The sequence below is a fragment of the Eretmochelys imbricata genome, chromosome 8 (assembly GCF_965152235.1).
Source record: "Eretmochelys imbricata isolate rEreImb1 chromosome 8, rEreImb1.hap1, whole genome shotgun sequence".
In the NCBI taxonomy this organism is placed as follows: domain Eukaryota; kingdom Metazoa; phylum Chordata; order Testudines; family Cheloniidae; genus Eretmochelys; species Eretmochelys imbricata.
Window position 1 is genome coordinate 38762249 of NC_135579.1, and position 23457 is coordinate 38785705.

General features: G+C 48.6%; 1 protein-coding gene across 2 annotated transcripts in view; it reads right to left on the reverse strand.

Moving 5' to 3' along the window:
- Window positions 1-23457, reverse strand: part of DIAPH1 (diaphanous related formin 1) — a 170830-nt gene that overhangs the window by 15268 nt on the left and 132105 nt on the right. For both annotated transcript variants that reach the window (XM_077825215.1, XM_077825214.1), the window contains 8 exons: window positions 19642-19737; window positions 19375-19469; window positions 19009-19110; window positions 13629-13868; window positions 13338-13467; window positions 11760-11886; window positions 9400-9562; window positions 9080-9215 (listed from right to left, as the gene is read on the reverse strand). In XM_077825215.1, the coding sequence (XP_077681341.1) occupies window positions 9080-9215; window positions 9400-9562; window positions 11760-11886; window positions 13338-13467; window positions 13629-13868; window positions 19009-19110; window positions 19375-19469; window positions 19642-19737 (1089 nt within the window). The remainder of the gene's footprint in view (window positions 1-9079; window positions 9216-9399; window positions 9563-11759; window positions 11887-13337; window positions 13468-13628; window positions 13869-19008; window positions 19111-19374; window positions 19470-19641; window positions 19738-23457) is intronic.

Here is a 23457-nt window from a genome sequence, read left to right on the forward strand (position 1 = left end):
TCCTCCCTGAATCAGCTGGCTGTTCCCCATGCACCCAGCAACTGGGGATTTAGCTGGCACCAGTATTCCCTTTCACTCCAGGACTGAGACCCTGTAGGTATGCATTTAAGAAGGAAAGCCCAGCAGATGCCCTCACATTCCCTGCCTCACACTATGTATAACAAGAGGGGAAAGTGAGCTTGGGAAAGTCCCTTGCATTCTCCCTCTGCCCTCTCTTGAAGTCAGTGTGGCACTGAAGGAGTTAACCATGAATGCATGAGCACTCTGAAAATCTGTTTCCATGACAACAGCTCTGGATGAAACCTAAATCTATAAAATCACATTGGAACATCTGTCAGTGCTTCTGTGTGCTCCAGACATACTGCCCACAGCGCCACCTGCTGGTAGAAACAACCCACTGTGCCTGACCTACATTCTCAGCACCAAAGTAGCTGGTAACAGTACGTTTCCAGAAAAACGGCCAACTCCAAACTAAGCTGCAAATGAAAGGAGAGGCACTGCTATACTGGGGTGCGACCCCTGGGGCTTTTGTGGCTACCAGACCTCTAACACTAGTGTGAGGTGTCCAAGCAGCAGGAGGGTTGGGAGCACAGTGATACTAGAACACTCAGCACTAGTCACTGGGGCTGTCACTAGCATGAGCATGGCACTTATCACTGTGACTCAGCCCCAGGGATGGCTGAGGCTCTTTCTCAACGGATCACTTCATTAGGGCTAGCTGCTGAGCACACTGCTCTCACACAAGAAGCCATCCCCTGACATGAATCTTGCTAAATTTTGCTGCCTTGAACAGCATTTTCTGGGGAGGAGATAGTGATGGCAGTAGGAAGTCATTGCCAATTGCATCTGGATTCTTCTGGTTTCCCAGTTCCTTATCAGCCTGCCTCTAGGCTTGGGTATCACACAGAGACTTCATTGCTTTCAATGCCCACATGAAGGGGAGACTGCATGGCAGTCCAGTAAGTACGCTGACTACACCCAGCACTACTATTCGCTGAGCCTAGATGAGCTGAGATAGGGTCCTGGATAACAGCTGCCTGGTTTAAGTTCACCCCAGACTAGACAACAAGAAAACTGGAAGGTAGGGAAAGCATCCTGAGGAACTGACCGTCCCTCCTCTAGCTTAGTGTTTCACAGTCTTCCTTCCATTCTTGCTCCTAGGCTTCCAGTTGTCCATGGAAACCTAAGTGCCCTTTACCATATTCAGCTGGCCCACAAATTGCACCCTTTCCTTACTGATACAACCCTGCCACATCCAGGCTTTTGTTACCTCCAGGATGGACGTGTGTAACAGGTGGAAGCTTCAGCTGGCATAAAACAGTGCTCTCTGGCCCCAGGGCCAATTCCGTGGGGTGGACTGCAGGGTACTCTTAGCAATGGGCCAATGGCTTTGGAATTTGCTCCCTCTTAAAAGCTAACACCAATCAGGGTTTAGTAGACATGGGGATTCTATACAACTCATTTGTTTAAGTTGACATCCTCTGATCCAGAAGCTGGGAAGGGATCTATTCCTGCAGAGGGTGAAGGCAGTAGTGAAGGCAGTAGTGAGATGTGCAATATACAATTAAATATGTGTCAGGAGGCCAGAGTACTGGAAAAGGCACGGCACTATCAGTTGAGGGGAGGTGGAAAGAACTCCTGGAACAGGCATTGTACTAACTGGTGAGGAGGGGTTTACAGAGATGCACACAGACAGCACTAACAATTTGGGGGCGGGGTGGGGAGAGAAGCTCCTGGGACATACACAGCACTAACTGTCTGGGGACTCCAGACCCCTCAGGGGGTGCACTAATCACTGGGGCCCTCTGTGCCTTGAAATGATGGCAAATGCCACAGATGTTTATAGAATCTTTTACAGCAAAATATTGACAGCATAACCTTCTATTAACATGCTCCTCTCCTAAAATCAGAGGCTCTTGTGTTATGACTATAGCCCTTCTTGTGAGTTTTGCTGAGCCACTTGGACCTTGAGAGAGAGTTGCACATCCAGTCACCAGGAGGGAAGAAAGCAGCAATTTGAGCCCTCAAAAATGTCTTATTCACTTCCCACCACCTCCTCCACTGCTGGGGGGAAGGGGAAGAAGGGGTGGGGTGACACCAGCAGCAGCCCTAGAAACCTCTGGCAACTACAAGAGCCAGGGGAATCCAAAGGGGACATGATTAAAGACAGATGTGAAAGGAACACGCTCTTGTTGAGCAGGGATTGCTTAGTACAGGCCTCTGGCCAGGCCTCCCCCTTCTGCAAACTGAAACATGCCAGGGTAGGAGATGGAACTCATTAACTTGTACATTTGCTTATTTTAACAATTTTCTCCTCCTGCAGCTCTCAGATGAGTTCAAACTTTATACTAGAGTTCAAGCATTCAGCTGCTGCAATGCTACATTCCTGGGCCTCCCCCGGGACAGTGCACAGACAGCGGCCCAACTCCAGAGCAAAGGCATCAGACAAGAGCTAAGGGACTAACCAACAGAAACACTCCATAAACCTAGAGGGAAACACTGGCACACAGCTTCTCTGGGAAGCCCAGGGGACTTCATGAGAAAACAGCCAGGAAAGAAACCTAGCAGCAACCCAGAAAAACAAAGAGCAGCCTGCTGCCCATCACTGTCCTGCCTTGAATGCAGGGGCTCAAACATCCCAGCTTCTTTGGAGGGTGAGAGGGAGAGAAAGGAGGAGGAGAGAGCATGACAGTGTTACAGATGAAACAGTTGGCAAAAAGTAAACAAAAGACTGAGCTGGGAAGATGCTGAGGTGGGGTGGGGATCCCTCTCTGATGAGAGCTGCAGCACAATTAACCCTAGAAGACACTGAACATGCGCTTAGAGGGCTGGAAAATTTGTCTGGGGAAAGCCACCCTGAGATCTCATGGTCCACGAATTCATGTCTTCAGTAGAGCAGCAGTGAGAGTTCACAGTGATCAACACGAGCTCTGCGACAGGTCTTGTTTGCTTGAAGAGCCCAAGAAGCTGGGAAGGAATGCAAGTGAGCCTGTGGGGCATTTTACTGCACGCAAATTCCCACAGGCAGAAGGAGGGGATAAGTTTCAGGAAATCATGTGAGAGGCAGGAAATCAATGGAAAAGAGCAGTAACTGAGTCCATATGCTGTAACAAAGGAATGTGTCTAGTAGAATAGAGCAGACTATGCCTGTTAATGAGGAAGCCCCTGCTGTGGGACAGCTCCTAGAGAGGGCAGTTATTTGTTGGGCTAGAGCACTTAACAGAAAACCTGCATGAGCCTCTTGGTTCACAGACTGGCCACCCTGGTATAGAGTAAAGGTTTGTAGATGGGGTGACAAATGGGTTAAGAATGAGAAGGTCACTGTAAACAGCATATGGCCACTGCATAGAGTGTCACTCGACTGCATCTCAGGGGCTGGTCTTTCCAGGGCTGTGTCTGGCCTAGCAACATATGCCAACAACCGTGTAATCAGACATCTCATTAATATCCTCATGTAAGAGATCATCTAGCAGAGGGTCAAGGAGATAGCTGGTGAAATACCTACTGTATTACACAGTGGGATAAGAAACTGGATGAAGCACCAATGAAACGGACTTGAGGATTCAATTTTAGCATATTAATACAAAGGTGGGGACTCTTTTTTCACTGGTAACAAAGGCAGCTGACAGGTTCGGGTGCAGCAGATGGCTATGGTTCTGGGACAGCAGGTAACTGCAGCGGGCTGTATGAACACTCAGCAGTATGCTGAACCAGTGTTGGTGAGGCCTCACTGAGGCAATGAGAATAACCCACACTCTGTCTTGTTTCACCTTTAGAAGGACTCTGTGGATAAGCGGTACAGGTGGAAAGGTGTACATTAGCACTCCCGACCATGGGATCAGGAAGGTGTCTGACAGGGAACCCTCGTCCCCGCTGCATAGGGAGCAGAACACTTGGCACTCCCTGTTCTGCCTGGATGCAAACAGGTCCAACTGGGGAGTCCCCGACCGTCGGAAGATCAGGTCAATCACCTCTGGATGGAAGGACCACTTGTGGCGAGAGAAGAAGGTCCTGCTAAGGCGATCTGCTAGGACATTCCTGGTTCCAGGTAAGTGAGCGGCCACCAGGTGAATGGCATTCTGCACACAAAGGTCTCAGAGGCTGAGTGCCTCTTGACACAGGACCAAGGACCTGGCGCCGCCCTGCCTGTTGATGTAGTACATAGCGGCTGTATTGCCCATGAGGACCTGCACCACCTTGCCTGTTAGGTGGGGCAAAAAAACCTGGCAGGTCAGGCGCACCGCCTTGAGCTCCCTGATGTTGATATGAAGAGCTAAGTCGTGCTGCATCCAGCGACCTTGGGTGCAGAGCTCACCCAGGTAGGCTCCCCAACATAGATCTGACACCTCCGAGACATGGGTGGGAGATGGTGACAGGGGCACAAAGGAAACTCCCTACAGCACTGCCTTGGGATGGATCCACCAGTTCAAGGACAAGAGGATGCGGTCCGGCACTGTGACCACTCGGTCTAGGGGGTGCCTGCTGGGAACGTAGACCGTTGTCAGTCACGTTTGCAGGGGTCACAGATGAAGCCGGGCGCGCTTGACCACATACATGCACGCTGTCATGTGGCCCATCAGCCGCAGGCAAGTGTGGGCCGTGGTGATCGGATGTCTCCTCACGTGGGCAATGAGATCCACATTGGCCTGAAAGCGTGCTTCCAGAAGGAAGGTACTGGCTCGTGTGGAATCGAGAACCGCTCCGATAAACTCTATGCACTGGACTGGCCTCAACATGCACTTTTCTGTGTTTATTAACAGGCTCAGATCATTGTAGGTGGAGTGTACCAGATCAAGGCTTCTTCAAACCTGTCCCGGAGACCTGCCCTTGATGAGCCAGTGTTGGCGAGGCCTCACTGGCGCAATGAGTGACCCACGCTCTGTCTTGCTTCACCTTTGGCAGGACTCTGTGGATAAGCGGTACAGGTGGAAAGGTGTACATTAACACTCCTGACCATGGGATCAGGAAGGTGTCTGACAGGGAACCCTCATCCCCGCTGTATAGGGAGCAGAACACGTGGCACTTCCTGTTCTGCCTGGACGCAAACAGGTCCAACGGGGGGTCTGGGAAGATCTGGACCCCCTGATGTTTGAGACAAGCCGCTACTGGCCATGCATTTTGTGAACACCCTAGGAGCTAAGGACAGGCCAAAGGATAGCGCTGTGAACTGAAAGTGGTGCCCCACCACTATAAAATGCAGGAACCATCTGTGTCCTGGGAATATGGAGACATGGATGTAAGCATCCTTTAAGTCACGAGCGGCGTACCAGTCCCCCGATTCAGGGAGGGGATAATGGAGGCCAGAGAGACCATGCGGGACTTCAACTTCTTGAGAGACTTGTTGAGGCCATGTGGGTCCATGATGGGTCTGAAGCCCCCTTGGCCTTGGGGATTAGGAAGTAACAGGAGTAGAATCCTCTTCCTTTCATGTCCCGAGAAACCACCTCCACAGCCCCCAACTGCAGGAGCTTTTCAACCTCCTGAACCAGGAGTTGCTCATGAAAGGGGTCCCTGAAGAGGGATGGGGAAGCAGGGGTATCCACAAACTGCAGGGTGTAGTCCCGAGCTACTATGTCCAGGACCCAGCGGTCCGAGGTAATCTGCAATCAGGCTGAGTGGTAGGGAGAAAGGCGACTGAGGAAAGAACGGGCAAGATCCAGCCGGCAGACTGGGGCGTCGCTCTCGAGTGCACCCTCAAAATGATCGCTTTTGGCCCCCCAGGTGCTTAGCGGGTCCGGGTTGGGCCGGCGATAGAGAGGAGGAAGGACCACGGCGGCTAAACCCAGTGTCCCTTCTCCTTGTAAACCCCTGCTGAGCTTCCAAGGCCTCAGTGGTGGCAGAGACCAGAATGGCTTTCTGGCCAACTGTGGGGTGTGCATGCCCAACGAGCGAAGGGTAGCCTTAGCGTCCTTCAACCTGTGAAGCCTGGCGTCTGTTTGATTGGAGAAGAGCCCAACTCCGTTAAAGGGGAGGTCCTAAATCGAGGCCTGCATCTCCTGGGAGAGGTCCACCGTATGGAGCCAGGAGCTGCGTCGCACAACCACCGCCGATGCGACCACCGTTGCTGCTGAGTCCGCCACGTCCCATGCCATTTGCAGGGAGCATCTGGCTGCTGTAGTCCCTTCCTCCACCCGTCGCCCGGAATTGTAGGCTAGCAGTTGAATACATTTTTCTGCCAAATAAATCAAGTTTTTTGGCTTCTTTATTCTTGGGAGTAGAGGTGGTGGGGACCTGCTTGTCCTCTTCATTGGCCGCAGACACAACCAGCGAGTCCAGGGGTGGGTGACTATAAAGGTACTCAAAATCCTTTGCTGGCACAAAATATTTTTTCTTGGCCTATTTTGAGGTGGGTGGGATGGGGGTCTGCCACAGTGATCCGGCAAGGACTCCATCGTGTAAGGGCAAGGTGACCAGGGCGGGCATGGAGGCCGAGAGGACATTGAACAGGGTGTCCTCCTGCTCAGTCATCTCCTGCACTTCCAGCCCCAAGTTCTCAGCCACCCGCCTGAGAAGACCTTGGTGCTCTTTAAAGTCATCCGGGGGGCTGGCCCTGGAAGGCTCCGCGACTGCTCATCCAGGGAAGAGGAGGCAGCCCTGGCCACCGGTGGTGTTGCTGGGGGCTTGGCCGCTGCTGGAGAGGGAGGTTTGGGGGTGGGCACTGAGTCCTCTACCCCAACCTCAGACAGCTTCTGGTACCGGGCCTGGTGCCGTCGATCTCCGCTCTGACATGGCCACTGACGCGTGCTGAGAAGGGGGCATTGTCATCACCAGAACGTCCCATGCTCCCCAGTATGGTCACTGTGGTGCCGGGGATGGCAGGGCAGTTTCTGGTGTCCAATCCCATTGCAAAGACTGTGGTGATGGGCTGAACTGGACCTCTGTGCCAGGGGAACCACTCTCTGGCGACCAGGGAGGAGCTGTCAACGCCTGGGTTTGCTTGCTAGTCATAGCTACCGGTGAGTGCTGACCAGGCGTAAGCAACCGGTAGCTATACTGGGGGGAGCAGTCCTGGAGCTGGGGAGATCACCATTGGGGAGAACCGCGTTGCGGAGACCGGTAACACGAGTGGGAGCAGTCCCACGGCGCTGGTGACTGGGACTGACATATAGACGTGGATCAGTGATAGGGCGAACGATGTCAGTCATAACATGGGAAACATCAACCCTATACTGGGGAATAACGTCCGGGGGAGGGTTTGGGTGACCGACGGTGCGGTTGCAACCTGCCACGGGATTGCTTATCTGGCGATCTGCAGTGCTCCCCCGCCCCCGGAGGGGTCTTAACAGCTGGCTTGCTCTCTCGGGGAGCCTTAGTCTGGAACTGCGACACTGGAGACATCACAAGAGCAGGTGGAGACCTGTGCTCTCTCTGCTCCTGGGTCTGGGATGACGACAGTGCAGGTAGGGTGGTGGGTCCCATACCACTCACCAGAGTCCGTGATGGACCTTTAATGGGACTAAGAGCCCCAGCCACGGAGGCATGCTCACACTGCTCTGGAGAAGGCTGGCGGATAGGCCCAGTGCCTCTACTGGATGACCCTTGGGCCTTCTTGCTCGGTGTTGGTGTTGCTCGCTTCTTCGCCTTCTTCTTTGGCACCGGCGACAGTGAACGGTGCTGAGAGGACCCGGGTGCCGGCGGCGCACTGTGCAGAGAGGCTGAAGTACTCGGTATGGCCTGCACACAGGGCTTGAAAGCCGGACGGAGAGTGGACTCCGTCAGGAGGCCTCTGAGGTGAATGTCCCTCTCCTTCTGGGTGTGAGATGGAAAGTTCTTACCGATTCAGCAACACTCCTTTATGTGATTCCCCCAAGCATCTAAGGCAGCTGTTGTGGGGGTCACTCACAGACACAGGTCTACCACAGACCAAACAGGATTTAAACCCTGGAAGTCCCAGCTGGGACCCTAGCTAACAGCTAACTATGCTACTTAACTACTTAACACTAACTACAATTAAACAAAGGACCGAAGTCCAATGGAAAAACACCGCTAGCTCTTGATAAGCAAGAGAGAGGCGCTCCAACTGACCACCATGGGTGGTAAGAAGGAACTGAGAGGGCGTAGGCTGGCAGTGCCTAATATACCGTGGCACGGGCGCGGCACACTAGAGGGCGCTACAGTTGGCCCTACGGGTACTGCTAAGGCAAAAATCTCCAACAGCCGCACATGTGGGCATGAGCACACCTAGAATGCAATGGACATAAGCAAGCACTCAAAGAAGAAATTAAATGACACTCCCAGGAAGTGGCTCTCAAAGCTGTGGCCCACAGAGCCCTTCCTGCTGCTTTGCAGCTCGAAGCTGCAGATTGAGGTGGGGGTGGCGCCATGGCCTTGGAAGTTATTGCTGTTTTACAAAGTGATCAGCAGAATCATTCCACGTGCCGTTCTGCGTCCAGTCTGAGGTACTTTATTAAATGGGCATGTAACAGTTCTGAAGAAGGCCCAGCAAATAGCTACCAATAGATCAGCGGTCTGGAGGTCCACAGCTAGGAGGACAGACTGGCGATCTTAGTTTTCAATTTAGAGAATAGGTGTCTAGGGGAAGGGGGAGAATCTTACTGCTGCTGTGTAAAGTACAGTGGACGCCAATCTGGAAATGAAAGGGAGGAGATGAGAGAGAGCAGAGCTCTTCTTCCTTTATCTACTAACTGTCCCAAGAGACCGAGGGGAGAGACAGCACAGGATAGGAATACAGGAATTCCCTCCCCTTTTGTTCAGTGCCTCTCCCTGTGCCACGTAATTTGCCGCATTTGACATAGGTGGTAAGCTCCTCAGCTCACTCTTTTTGGTCTGTGAAGAACTCTGCAATGCTATGGGGATGTATAAATCAGCATAAACCCAAACCAAAGTCTAATGCTCTGTGCTGCTGCTGGAAGCCAAGGCGTTCACACAGAAACATTCACTATGCTTAGTCAGAGGACCTCTCCATGTGCTGAGCTGTCTCCATCACTGAAACCCCAACCAGGGGCCCAAAGCCATTTCCCTTTTCTCTTGCACCTTACAACCCACAATATAGCTACAGCTTCACATTCAGACCAGAACCTCTACTGCCCCTCACTTATCACCATACTGCCTCTAGTACCTGCATTCATGTCTATCAGCTGCTCTCTCTTCTGCTGCTTCTCCAGTCTTTCCTTCTCAGCTTTCTCCTTGGCCAGTTTTGCTCGGCGCATCTTCTCCTCTGTCTCACGCCGCTTCTGATTCTCCTTGGCAGATTGCTGCAAATGAGAAAAACAGCTATTTGGGCGACTGATGATGCAAAGGTCTGAGAGGGGCGTAACTGTACAGACAGCGTTACTTTCCCAGTAGGAAAGGATGAGAAAAGATCACACCAGGGCTAGGTGCACAGGATGGAATGATCTGAGATAAGTGGTAGGATGAGGAAAGGGTCCCTTGGCTCACCAGAAACATGTTCCTGAAGTTGTGCAGATCCATGAAGAACTCCTCAATGGATATTTTCTTGGGATCAAACAGGAAGTACTGGCCCATCTCCTTAAAAAGGTTCTCCATATTTGAGTGCATCATTCGCAGCTTTTCATACTGCTCCTGAGCATCCTTCACAAAGATGTGAAATCTGAGAGTCAAGGATTAAAATCAGCTGCTCTGTGGAAACACAGGGGTGAGGGATAGTGTGTGCATGTACCAGAATTATCTGGTTAACCAGTTGGCTCTTCTCTAGCTTGCAAGATTCCTCTGACAGCATAGAGAACTTCCCCTCCAACTGCAGTGATCCCCAGCATACTCATCTGGGTGCACCCCAGTATTCCCTGCTCAAGAGGTCAAGGGTTCAGTGTCTTATGTTAAAGGGGGAGGAGGAAGGGCTTGGTGTGAATATGCATGGCATGCACTGGACTTCCCACAGCACACTCCTGCCAGGGATTCCCTTACAAAGGGAGACCTTACAGTGCACCAGTGCTGCTCCTTCTGTACGGCCCCTACTACCTGTGATGTTCCCCTCTGGTGTTATCTGGACCGGTGATCTGCTAGGTCACTTCAATCCTTGACTCTGGGAGCCAGGCTTACCCTGCTCTGATGTGAGAACCCTCACTCCTGAGCTGTTCACACACAGCCTCTGGCATGTAAGACGCTCCTTCAATTCTGCAACCGAATGACACTAGCCAATATCTCCGGTCCCAGACACAACCCTAGGAACCTCTGTCTTGCAGCGTCCAGTTACGCCCACTGGACGCTGCAAGCTTATATGAGTTAGTTAATTTAACAAAGAAATTGATATGCACCAGGCTTGTTATCCCAAGGGGAGATTCTGACATGCTTCAAACCAAACGCACTGCTTCAGGTAGAATAAACAAACAGATTTATTAACTATGAAAGATAGATTTTAAGTGATTATAAGTCAAAGCATAACAAGTCAGATTTAGTCAAATGAAACAAAAGCAAAATGCATTCTAAGCTGATCTTAACACTTTTAATGCCCTTACAAACGTAGATGCTTCTCTGGCTGACTGGTTGCTCTTCAGCCAGGCTCTCCCCTTTGATCAGCGCTTCAGTCGCTTGGTGTGGTGTCTGTGGAAGAGAGAGGAAGAGCATGGCACGCTGCAAACGTCTCTCCCTTTTATCATGTTCTTTCTTTCCTCTTGGCTTTGCCCTTGCCCCCCTTCAGAGTCAGGTAAGCATTACTTCATTGCAGTCCCAAACTGACGAAAGGAAGTGGGGTGACTCACTCAAGAGTCCAACAGATCCTTTTGTTGCTGCCTAGGCCAGTGTCCTTTGTTCCTGTTTGCCCCATACATGCCCTGATAATGTGTGAACTGCCTCTCTGCTCTTGGAGAGTTTTTGCCTGGGCTTGCTTTAAGCCATGAGGATATATTTTCAGCCTCATAACTATATACATGAAATTATAACCTATAACTTTACTGTAACAACTACTATAACATCACTATAACAACAATGCTCAGTGCAATATGAGCCTTCCGAAGACACCTGACATGACAAACTTTGCATTGGATATCATAAAATCATTTTACAAGGATCAACATGGGGGTGCTGGGTGTTCCCCCGAGGTACAGAGTGTCACACCACCACAGTACAGTGGGAGTCAACACAACTGCATCCCAAATCCATGCAACTCACCAGAATCCCCTCAGCCAGAGCAGACTACCTGTCAGCTTGACCATCACTCTGCAATGTGCCTGCATCTGAGCGCTTTTGTCCCCAAAACACATGCAAATACAGAGTATCTACATCCCAGTTTTGTCCCCCAACAGTAGCACAGGAATACTCTCACTCATGGTAGATGCCAAGTACCAACTCTCATCTCACAGAACATGGAATTCCCTTGCCTGTGGTAGCAACTCCCCAAGACAATGTAGCATACCAAATATTGCCCTCAGTAGAGGTACACCCTGAGTTCCAGCCGTCACCATATGGTGCACAGAGAATCCTCCTGTCTGTGGCACATAGCTGCAGACCAACTTCCAGCAAACTCACAAAGTACCAAGCATTTTTGGCACCCAGACGAGTAACAGAGCCCACAAGGCACTGGGGATCCCCTTGCACACAGCATCCAAGGACCTGGAAGTAAGTGGAGATTCCTCTGCTGATGGCATAGCGCATCTAAACAATGAACCAGGGATCCCTTCAGTCATGCATGAACATGCCTTTTCCCAACACCATGTCAGAGATGTCTTCTTCCACAGGACATACCCATGTGCTAGCTCCCCACAACCTTGCAGTGCACTGGAGATCTCTTCTGCCCTAGCATGTGCCTATGTACAGGCCCCTCTTTCTTAGGGGTAAAGGATATGGTCATTTTTTCCACAAATTTGTCCTTCTCATCTGTGGCAGTGGGGAATTTCTCAACATCATGCTGCAGGTCTGAAATCTGTTTCCTCATCTGATCCAAATTCTTCTGTAAATTCTCAGCAGAGACTGAAAGAGATAGACAAAGATGGAGTACGATATTCCCAACATACACATCAAAATCAAGGCCTTGTCCACAGTGGGATTTTAAATACAACTGTAACTGCACCCATGCAGAGAAAAGGCACTATTTATAGAACCCTGCAAATCTGCGGATATCTGCTTTATATCCATGGATATCCACATCCACGGGGCCATGTTTGTGAATCGGATGTAGATACAAATTTTGCATCAGGGCTCTAACCATTTACACTGGTGTAGCTTAACCCAGTTCAATGCAAGGCTAGTTCCACCAGTACAATGGCGTTGTGCCAGTGCAGACAAGACCAAAGCTCCCTGGGGTCCTTGGCAGCAGTTCATACCATAGACAGGGCCCTATATACTCATGGATGGTATCAGCTCAGGTGGAGGGCAAAGCGGACTTGTTTTCTACACCCAGCAGACGGACGATGTCTCTAGCATTCCACTCATTCCTCTTCCCCTTTCCAAATGGGCACAAGCAAGGGATGATGGGCCAGATTCCTGGCCCCACTATGCTGCCTTTGTGCCATTCTTGTAAGGGGCCATACACAGGCTGCCTGTGACTTCCCCCCAGCCTAGTGGTTCTACACCATCTTCCTTTGCAACCCCCGGCCTAGGAGATCCTCTATGGTTCAGTGATTTCTGGCTGCCAGAACAGTTTCTTTGGATCACAGATCGCTTGGTGGCACTTGTAGCAGCCCTCAGGCTAAACGAGGATTGGTGATCTACAAAGATAGCGTAAAACCACCTTTGCCCCCTTCAGCACGAAGCACAGTGCACTTGAGAAACAGGGTGTTTGTTTATATTAGAATTTCTATTGTGTGTGTGGTCAGAAGAGAGCTTGAGGGCTAAAAAGGAATATGTGATCAGTACTAATGGAAGAGAAACATGAGGCTGGTTAGTGAATGCAGAATTGAAAGGGGAGCCAGGACCCCAGGCACTCTGCTGACAGCTTCCATTCCTGCTCTCTGAAGGAAGGATACATCTGCACTCTGCATCCTGCTGCTCTCCTCTTTCCTTCCTCCTTGGACACAGACTAAACACAGCCAGCTTTCCACACAGGACAAACAACAGATATAACAAATGGAAGGACGGACACCTGGGAGTACAGGGAGCGTCCCTCACAACCCTACACAGCACAGCGCAGCCCTACTACTCAGTCCAGAGAGGCCTTCCTTTTACCATACTCACAAAACCACATACCACTGGGAACTAGCTTCAACAGCAAACTTTTGGCCTAATGTCCATTTACACAGAAACAAAAATGGTCTTTGTTCCACATGCTCAAGATCCACTCTCCCACTCCTACCCATACACAGAGACAAACCTCCACTCTCCCAAAAAAATATCAACACCCCACATGTAACCCTGCACCACCTTTCACCTATTCTGACACCACCTTCTGTAACACTCTCCACCCACACTACAATAACAAATACCTCGACTGGCTTTCTCCACGTGGATGAGCTCATCAGGGAACTTCATTACATCAGGGTACTGCTGCTCACACAGCTCAGTCAGGAAGTGCAGCAATGTTAACTTCTGATCAGTGGATTTTGTGTCTCGGAGCTGGTAATGAGAAAACTGGCTGTGAGAATGGGACAGCACACAGATTACTCGAAACTAGCCAAGAGTGGTTTGCTGCCCCAAGCACAGATGCCTGAAGGTTTCCCTGTGTGAAAAACACAGAGGAAGCAATGCCCTGACCTGCCCATGGAAAAAACACTCACCTTGCAGAGGAAGCTAATGTTGAAGCCAAAGGCACCAGCATTCCTAGAGCCTGCATTCATGAAGTTGCCCACCAGTAGGATTATCTCCAGCAGGTTGGAAAAGCTCTTACTTTTGCGTACTTCCTCACAGGCTGCTGTTACTGAGACAATCTCAGGTTTGATATTCTCTACCTGCTCATTAAATTGCAGCTTGAAGAGGATGGCATTGAGGCGGGGCCGCAGGCAGGAAACCGAGCTAATCTGAGAAGGGAAGGGGACAGGAATAGTGTCACACACAGGGGGAACGGAAAACAAGATGTTCTGAGAAGGGAAGGGGACAGGAAAGGAAGCCTACTTACCAGTGACGGTAGCTCTTTGCAGATCCACTCTCTAGGAGTTGTGTGCTATACCTTGCGAGTCCCAGAATCATTTAAGAGCAACTAACCATAGAAGATACACACACTGACACTCAGTCAAACATAAGGTACATTAGATTTTTTTAATTTAGGCTGTAATGCCCACATGCCTAACCATACTCAGTTCCACTCCATGTATGCAAAATCTAATTCTAGACCACAAAGATGAGGGGAAAATGGGCAAGGAAGCATAGCTCTGCAGAGTAAATACACATGGAGAACTTCAATTACTGGTAGGTAAACTGCCCTTCCCTTGCATACAATCGTCATTGCAGATTCCCACTCTAAGGCCACAATTCCAGAAAGCATGGAAATAGGCTCTGAAGTCCTGTTGGGTTCAAGCACATGAAGGCTGTGCTTTAGTGCTTTCCTGAATAGGGATGCTTTCCCAAATCAGAGTCTAACATCTGATTTGGGATGTAATAGCAATGAACCTGCGGCAGGGTTACTCAGAAGCATATATTTAAACAGAGACAGAAGCACTGGCCTCCCAAGGTGAACATCAAATCCAGATCCAATCTCAAGAGAGTACACCCGAACGTAGCCATGACACAGGATCTTCATGGTAGTCTTAGTCTCAAAGAAGCAGGCCATTGAAGCAGCCATAGCTCCTTGACACTTGAACCCCTATCTAAGATAACATAGCTGAATGTACACTGTTACTGATAGAAGATTGCTTGTTGCTTGGTCTTCTTCCTTTCTTATGACAACCAGGCAATTTATTAAACTGTTTAGTTCTAGCTCAATAGTAGCTTCAAGGCCAGCTTGTGGGCTTAGAAAGAAGTTCAGAAAGGAAATGGCCTGGGATGAAACTTACATTATCTTGGTCAGGAATTGACTCAAGCAGATCATCCATGAGTCTAGGGAGGGTCAAGTTCAAATCCCAAACACTAGGTGATTTACAGATTGGTGGGTATACAGGCAAAAGACCCTTTGGAAATAGTTTCACCAAAGGATGAGCAATGACAATTACCATCCATGTGGAACAACTCATTCTAGGGACTAAATGTACCTTAACTATAGAAAAAGATAATCCAGATTTCATCAAGAACAATAAACGCTCCAAAATGACAAGAACAGGCCATACCTGAGATGCCACATCCTTACTATAAGAACACACAGAAATGCTTCTATTTGAATAAATGACTCAAAGCGTCTAAGATTGTCTAAGGTTCCAACATCCGTGCCACTAGGTGAAGCGACTGGCTCAGAATTTCCTTCTGGAAACTCTGGTTAAGAGCACAGGTAGTTCTTTCATAAGCACAAGAATGCCCAGACACCACAGCTAATGGGTCCCAACCAAGATTATTAGGATTCTGTAATCCAATTCTTGTCTTGCTTTCTACAATAGAAAACAGGGGTGGGGAAGGACTAGAACCACGTGTCTAAGAAATTAGATATCCTACTCCTTGGGTTTGGCTGTGGTCCAGTCAGTGAACTAGACTGGAAGGAAGGAAATAAATTATTATTGGTCTGGGCTTTCCATTGGCATTTCATGACCAGGTTTCACCCTGGGAATAAGATGTGGCTGAAGAAACTGGCTGATGCTGGTAACTGGTAGACACTGTGATGATCCCCTGAGTCTACTTACTGAATTACTGGAATGAAGGTAGTGCCAAGACTGAACACTAGACTGCAGTTGCTGATGCTGGTGGGATATTGAAGAGTGGGACCTTCAGAGGCAGCACAGTGGGACCAGATGCTGCAAGGAAAACCCCTAAATTCCAAGACAACAATAATAATTCTACTGTCATGAAATATCCATATCCTTTGTTCTCGTCCTCCCAGCCCCCACAAAAACCACCCAGCTATGACTAAATTGAAAATTCTTACTGATGTAAAATGTAAATGACTATTTTCCAGGATGAGTTTTGTTACTGTTCTCTGGGCACCCTGACTCTACTCTTTGGGCGTTGGCTCCTGTGATGCTGGCCAAGGCAACCCAGCTCAGAACCTCCTCTTCCCCCTATGTGCCAGGAAAGGGAAGGTTTTGGTAGCTGGCTTCAGCAGCTTTTCTCCCCAGCTTCTCAGGTCTCAGCTGCTGCACTGTTCTCCAGCCTACAATTGCGTCTCCTCCACTCCCTGGACCCTTGTTTCTTGCTTTCCTACCTGCTGCTGGTTGGCTCCATAAAGGAGCATGTACTGTGATCCAATTAACTTCCCTTTGTGGGGAAAGCTGCAGAGCAAGAGGAAGCTGCAGGCTGGTCCAAGCAGGGCAGGGTGACAGTCGGAAAACAAAATGTCAGGTGTAATAGATGAGAGACTTGGGAAGTGTAAGTGTTCAGTGACTATACTGAAACATGCCAGACAGGCTTGGACTTTTGCAACATTAAGTGTTAAGTGGGTTTCCTGGGGAATCCCTGAGGGTGCTTAAAGCAAATTCAACAATAGTACTTATACAAAAACCCAGGCTTTTGAAGCTTTGTCCTTAGAAGAGCACATTGACTGGAGATACAGGAGATCAGAGATCAAAGGCCCAAATGCTAGAAAGAAACAGCTGGACTGTCCCAAGCTTGTTCTAGTTCTTGATCTGAAGCCTGACATGAACTTGCAACCAGAAGAACTAACCCTTTTTACTAAAAAGAAAAGGAGTACTTGTGGCACCTTAGAGACTAACCAATTTATTTGAGCATAAGCTTTCGTGAGCTACAGCTCACTTCATCGGATGCATACTGTGGAAAATACAGAAGATGTTTTTATACACACAGACCATGAAAAAATGGGTGTTTATCACTACAAAAGGTTTTCTCTCCCCCCACCCCAGTCTCCTGCTGGTAATAGCTTATCTAAAGTGATCACTCTCCTTACAATGTGTATGATAATCAAGGTGGGCCATTTCCAGCACAAATCCAGGGTTTAACAAGAACGTCTGAGGAACAGTGGGGGGTGGGGTGGGGGTGGGGGGGGAAAGGAATAAACAAGGGGAAATAGGTTACTTTTTATAATGAATCAACCATTCCCAGTCTCTATTCAAGCCTAAGTTAATTGTATCCAATTTGCAAATTAATTCCAATTCAGCAGTCTCTCGTTGGAGTCTGTTTTCGAAGTTTTTTTTGTTGAAGGATAGTCACTTTGAGATCAGAAATCGAGTGACCAGAGAGATTGAAGTGTTCTCCGACTAGTTTATGAATGTTATAATTCTTGACATCTGATTTGTGTCCATTTATTCTTTTACGTAGAGACTGTCCAGTTTGACCAATGTACATGGCAGAGGGGCATTACTGGCACATGATGGCATATATCACAGTGGTAGATGTGCAGGTGAACGAGCCTCTGATAGTGTGGCTGATGTTATTAGGCCCTGTGATGGTGTCCCCTGAATAGATATGTGGGCACAGTTGGCAACGGGCTTTGTTGCAAGGATAGGTTCCTGGGTTCCTGTTGTGTGATATGTGGTTGCTGGGAGTATTCGCTTCAGGTTGGGGGGTTGTCTGTAGGCAAGGACTGGCCTGTCTCCCAAGATTTGTGAGAGTGTTGGGTCGTCCTTCAGCATAGGTTGTAGATCCTTGATAATGCGTTGGAGGGGTTTTAGTTGGGGGCTGAAGGTGACGGCTAGTGGCGTTCTGTTATTTTCTTTGTTAGGCCTGTCCTGTAGTAGGTGAATTCTGGGTGACTTTCCACAGTATGTATCTGATGAAGTGAGCTGTAGCTCACGAAAGCTTATGCTCAAATAAATTGGTTAGTCTCTAAGGTGCCACAAGTTCTCCTTTTCTTTTTGTGAATACAGACTAACACGGCTGTTACTCTGGAACCCTTTTTACTGTTTTTTATGTTCTCTGTAATGCTAGGATTTGCCCGATGGGACAGTGCCCTAAGAATAAATGTATTTTGTTTTGTGAAAGCTGGCTTGTAACTGGAATTTAAAAAAAAAAACAACACACAGATACCTCTAACCATAGTTGAAGTGCGAAGCTGGGGAAAGGGAAATTATCACCAGAAAAACACTGCCGAGTAGCAGCATCATGAAGTGATCCCACCTGGAGTGCCCTCTTCGACAAGCCACACCACACCAGGTGCAGCTGCCTAAGTTTCCCCTTCACTGCTTCTGAGTACAAACAACCCTTGCAAGGTTAATTTATTACAAAAGAAAGGCCATTGCACATAAACCATAATGCAAGCTCCACAGCCATAGTTCAGATAGTACATCAAGTAGAGCCCAGCATCTCTCTCTATACTGAGGCTCTCCAGTGCAGCTCCAGCATCTCTCACCTTGCGGGGGGAGGGATAGCTCAGTGGTTTGAGCATTGGCCTGCTAAACCCAGGATTGTGAATTCAATCCCTGAGAAGGCCATTTAGGGATCTGGGGCAAAAACTGGGGATTGGTCCTGCTTTGAGATGACCTCCTGAGGTCCCTTCCAACCCTGATATTCTATGATTCCTTGTCCCTAGCTTTCTGGCCCTCTGGCTTCAGCTAGCCAGCACACAGCCTCCAGCCCTCTCTTGGGCTCAGGAAGCTCAGCAGGCTAATCCCTCCGTTGGCTTTCTGACTAGTTCTCCCTCCTCTTCCTCCAGTCTCCTCACTCACAGATAGCTCTCATTTTCCCTTTTCTTAGTGCTCTCAAGCAGCTCTGAGTCTCCCTCCTACCTCCAGGTCCCAGGTGCCCTCGTTTAAGCCTAACTGGGAAGCAGCTGACAATTCCCAGGTGCTCTGGCCCCACTCCCTCTTGAAGGCCAGTGACACAGAAACTATCATTTGTAACCCACTGCGAGGGCAGAGAGGCGTCTGAGGATCAATGTGTGCAACCCTCCAAAGCTGTTTCAGGACTCAAGATAAAATGCACAACTCCCAGATAGTGGACATGCCAAGGCAATGCCACGAACACACTAAGTGGGAGGTAGGGGGGATCAGATCTGGGAAGGGAAGGGGACAACAGCATCACACACACTGCAGGCCTGGTGGGGAGACTCCACATGCTGTGCACATGAGCAGCTGCACAATGGTATCCTATCAAACCTGTCTCTGACTCCAAGGGCAGGGCACTCACCACAACACCAAACTGCTCAGACTCAGCCAGTTCACTGTACTCGTCTCTCAGCTCTGACAGCATTTTCAGCTGTTCTGGCTCTGGCATCTGCTTAATCAGGTTCTGAGGGAGAAACACGTGAGTCAGTGAAGCACAGTCAGATGAATCAGGCCCCCTGGCAAGAGCAAGAGAAGGTGGGTGACTCCTACATGATGTGGAATGAAGGCAGCTCTGGAAGCCATGGAGCCTCCTACCCAAGAAAGGAGGCAATGCTCTTAGGAAAGACTGATATCCCATCAGCTCATTTCTCCAAACAGACCTCAGTCCAGCAAATACAAGGAGTCTCCACTGCAGGGAAAGATATTTGCCTCCCTGATCCTCACTCACCTGCACCATGGACTCAGTCAGCACAGCCTCATTCACCTCCATGATTACATTCTTGATCTCCTCGTAAGGCATACGGAAGGAGCCCAGGAAAATCGCTGCCAGAGTAACAAAAAGAAGCACAAATAAATCTGTGGGGACAGTGTTCAGCCAAGAAATACATAGAGACAAAGTCACTTTATGCCTCAGTCGGCTCTCTATTGAGCCCCATCAGGAAGCTTATGCACACCCCTGGACTCATGGGCAATTCCCTAATTCCAACATACTCACAGAGATTCTGTGCACTCTTTGAATCCAACACTTTCAGCTCTTTGACCTTTTTCTTTTGTGTACTCTTCTCCTGTCCGCCTTCCTGGTCTTGCTTTGCTGCGTGCACAGGAAATTAAGGTCAGTAGAGACAAAAGGAGCTGTCACCCACATCTTGGAAGCACAGTGCTTCTCCACACACCTGCCAAATAAAGCTGCCTGCTGCTCAGAGCTCAGTCCAGTCCATGTTCCACAAACCACTACACAGGCCACAGACATTTACAGAGGAGACGGAGAGAGGAGGGCGGCTACTCTCACTAGCCTTACCTTCCTGCTCAGGGACAGAGAAGCAGCCTTGACTCTCCCAGACAGAAGAGAAATATCCTAGCAATAGGACATTTGCTGCAATATGTACTGGGCAAGCAGACAGACCTCAGAGATGGGTGAAAAAGCCCATATTGACAGGGCCCTAACAGATTCACGGTCCATTTTGGTCAATTTCATGGTCATAGGATTTTAAAAAATTGTAAATTTCATTATTTCAGGTATTTAAATCTGAAATTTCATGGTGTTGTAATTGTAGGGGACTTGACCCAAAAAGGAGTTGGGGGGTGGAGGGGTATTGCAAAGTTATTGTGTGTGGGGAGGGTTGCGGTACTGCTACCCTTACTTCTGCACTGCTGCTGGTGGCCATAGGTGCTGACTTTTGGTTTTGCCGTGGGTGCCCTCCCAAGGCCCCACCCCCGCTCCGCCCCCTCCCAAGGCCCCACTCCCGCTCCGTCCCTTCCCCAGTCTGCCCACCGCTCGCTCCTCTCCGCCCCCTCCTCCGAGCACCTCTGACAGTTTTGGAAGGAGGCTATTCACATTAGAGAAGAAAGGTGGATGAGGTAATATCTTTTATTGGACCAGCTTCTGTTGGTGAGAGAGAGAAGTTTTGGAGCTTTCACAGAACTCTTCTTCAGGAAGAAGAACTCTGTGAAAACTCCAAAGCTTCTCTCTCTCTCACCAACAAAAGTTGCTCCAATAAAAGATATTACCTCATCCACCTTGTCTCTCTAATTTCCTGGGAACAACAGGGCTACAACAACACAGCATACAAAAATGCAGGATTCACATGAACAGCACAGAGTGACCATCACACCAGGGCACTATTTTCAGGATTCATCTTAGCATAATGTCATCATTACACCAAGAAAGTAGCACTACCAGCACAATGAGATAAATATAGCCACGTGTGCATGCCAAAAATTCACTGTACAAGCACACTTGGATCCACACAGCAGGATAGTAGTGTCAGTTTAGCTCTCAGTTTAGTGGGGCTATACACAGGGACTGAATCCCAGGGTTCAGCTAAATACAAGGGCACCTGCAAATAGCTGTACTAACAGCAGGATCAACACTGGCCCAATAGGAGGAGTTGCACGTGAGGGCACTAATTCCCAATTCCAGTGCAAGGCAATATGGGATCCCGGCACTAGGTCTTTAGTACTAGAATTTATACTCCCAGGAGAGTGGGATGGAATAATAGAAGTTCCAGGGGGAAAAGCCCTCTGTGATTGTCATAAATATAAAGGGAAGGGTAAACCCCTTTGAAATCCCTCCTGGCCAGGGGAAAGCTCCTCTCACCTGTAAAGGGTTAAGAAGCTAAAGGTAACCCCACTGACAGACCTAACCAAAAAGAAACAGCCAAATGCTGTTCAGTGGACCGAAAAGTGTCAGAAGGCCTTTAACAAGCTTAAAGCGACACTCATGTCTGACCCTGTACGAAGGGCCCCAGACTTTGACAAACCATTCCTAGTAACCACAGATGCGTCCGAGCGTGGTGTGGGAGCAGTTTTAATGCAGAAAGGACCTGATCAAGAATTCCACCCTGTAGCGTTTCTCAGCAAAAAACTGTCTGAGGGAAAGCAACTGGTCAGTCACTGAAAAAAAATGTTACGCCATTGTCTATGCTCTGGAAAAGCTACACCCATATGTTTGGGGACGGCGTTTCCACCTGCAAACTGACCATGCTGCACTGAAGTGGCTTCACACCGTCAAGGAAACTAACAAAAATCTTCTTCGGTGGAGTTTAGCTCTCCAAGATTTTGATTTCGACATCCAACACATCTCAGGAGCTTCTAACAAAGTGGCTGATGCACTCTCCCGTGAAAGTTTCCCAGAATCAACTGGTTAAAATCGTCCTTGAGATGTGGAAAATATTGTTAGCCTTTATGTACTTGGTAGTATATTTAGAGATGCATGTGTCTTATTAACTCTGTTTTTCCTAGAGCTCCAGGAAGAAATCCCAGCCAGTGTTTCACCCTAGCTGAGATTTGGGGGGCGTGTCATAAATATAAAGGGAAGGTTAAACCCCTTTGAAATCCCTCCTGGCCAGGGGAAAGCTCCTCTCACCTGTAAAGGGTTAAGAAGCTAAAGATAACCTCGCTGGCACCTGACCAAAATGACCAATGAGGAGACAAGATACTTTCAAAAGCTGGGAGAAGGGAGAGAAACAAAGGGTCTGTGTGTCTGTCTATATGCCGGTTTCTGCCGGGGAAAGACCAGGAATGGAGTCTTAGAACTTTTAGTAAGTAATCTAGCTAGGTATGTGTTAGATTATGATTTCTTTAAATGGCTGAGAAAAGAATTGTGCTGAATAGAATAACTATTTCTGTGTATCTTTTTTGTAACTTAAGGTTTTGCCTAGAGGGGTTCTCTATGTTTTTGAATCTAATTACCCTGTAAGATATCTACCATCCTGATTTTTCAGGGGGGATTTCTTTATTTCTATTTACTTCTATTTTTATTGAAAGTCTTCTTGTAAGAAAACTGAATGCTTTTTCATTGTTCTCAGATCCAAGGGTTTGGGTCTGTGGTCACCTACGCAAATTGGTGAGGCTTTTTATCCAACATTTCCCAGGAAAGGGGGGGTGCAAGTGTTGGGAGGATTGTTCATTGTTCTTAAGATCCAAGGGTCTGGGTCTGTAGTCACCTAGGCAAATTGGTGAGGCTTTTTACCAAACCTTGTCCAGGAAGTGGGGTGCAAGGTTTTGGGAAGTATTCTGGGGGGAAAGACGCGTCCAAACAGCTCTTCCCCAGTAACCAGTATTAGTTTGGTGGTAGTAGCGGCCAATCCAAGGACAAAGGGTGGAATATTTTGTACCTTGGGGAAGTTTTGACCTAAGTTGGTAAAGATAAGCTTAGGAAGTTTTTCATGCAGGTCCCCACATCTGTACCCTAGAGTTCAGAGTGGGGGAGGAACCTTGACAGTGATCATCCTGGCTCAGTCCATCTCCCTGCCAATGCAGGGCTGATCCTTACTGCATGTTTTGTCCAGTCTCCTTTTAAAAGTCCCAAGCCTTGGGGTTTCTAGCTGTGACACTCTATACCAGGGGTTCTCAAACTGGGTGTCGGGACTCCTCAGGGGGTCATGAGGTTATTACATGGGGGGTCGCAAGCTGTCAACCTCCACCCCAAACCTCGCTTTGCCTCCAGCATTTATAATGGTGTTAAATATATAAAAAGTGTTTTTAATTTAAAGGGGGGGGTCGCACTCAAGATGCTTGCTACGTGAAAGGGGTCATGTAAAAAAGTTTGAGAGCCACTGCTCTATCCCTTGGGGTAGTGGCATACTGTGCTCTTTAAGCCCCATATTTATCATTTGTATATATTCTTTATATTTCATATAAAGCATGCCATGTAAGGTATCATGGGAAAGGTTATGATGTGCTGAAACCCACTGTTCTGTCGAAATATGTACATCATTAAAGTGTATGAAATTATGAGATTGTGCTGTATGGTATTAATGAAATATGCTGCAAATTTGGGAGTAGCCCAGAAGGCAACTCCCCAGAAACA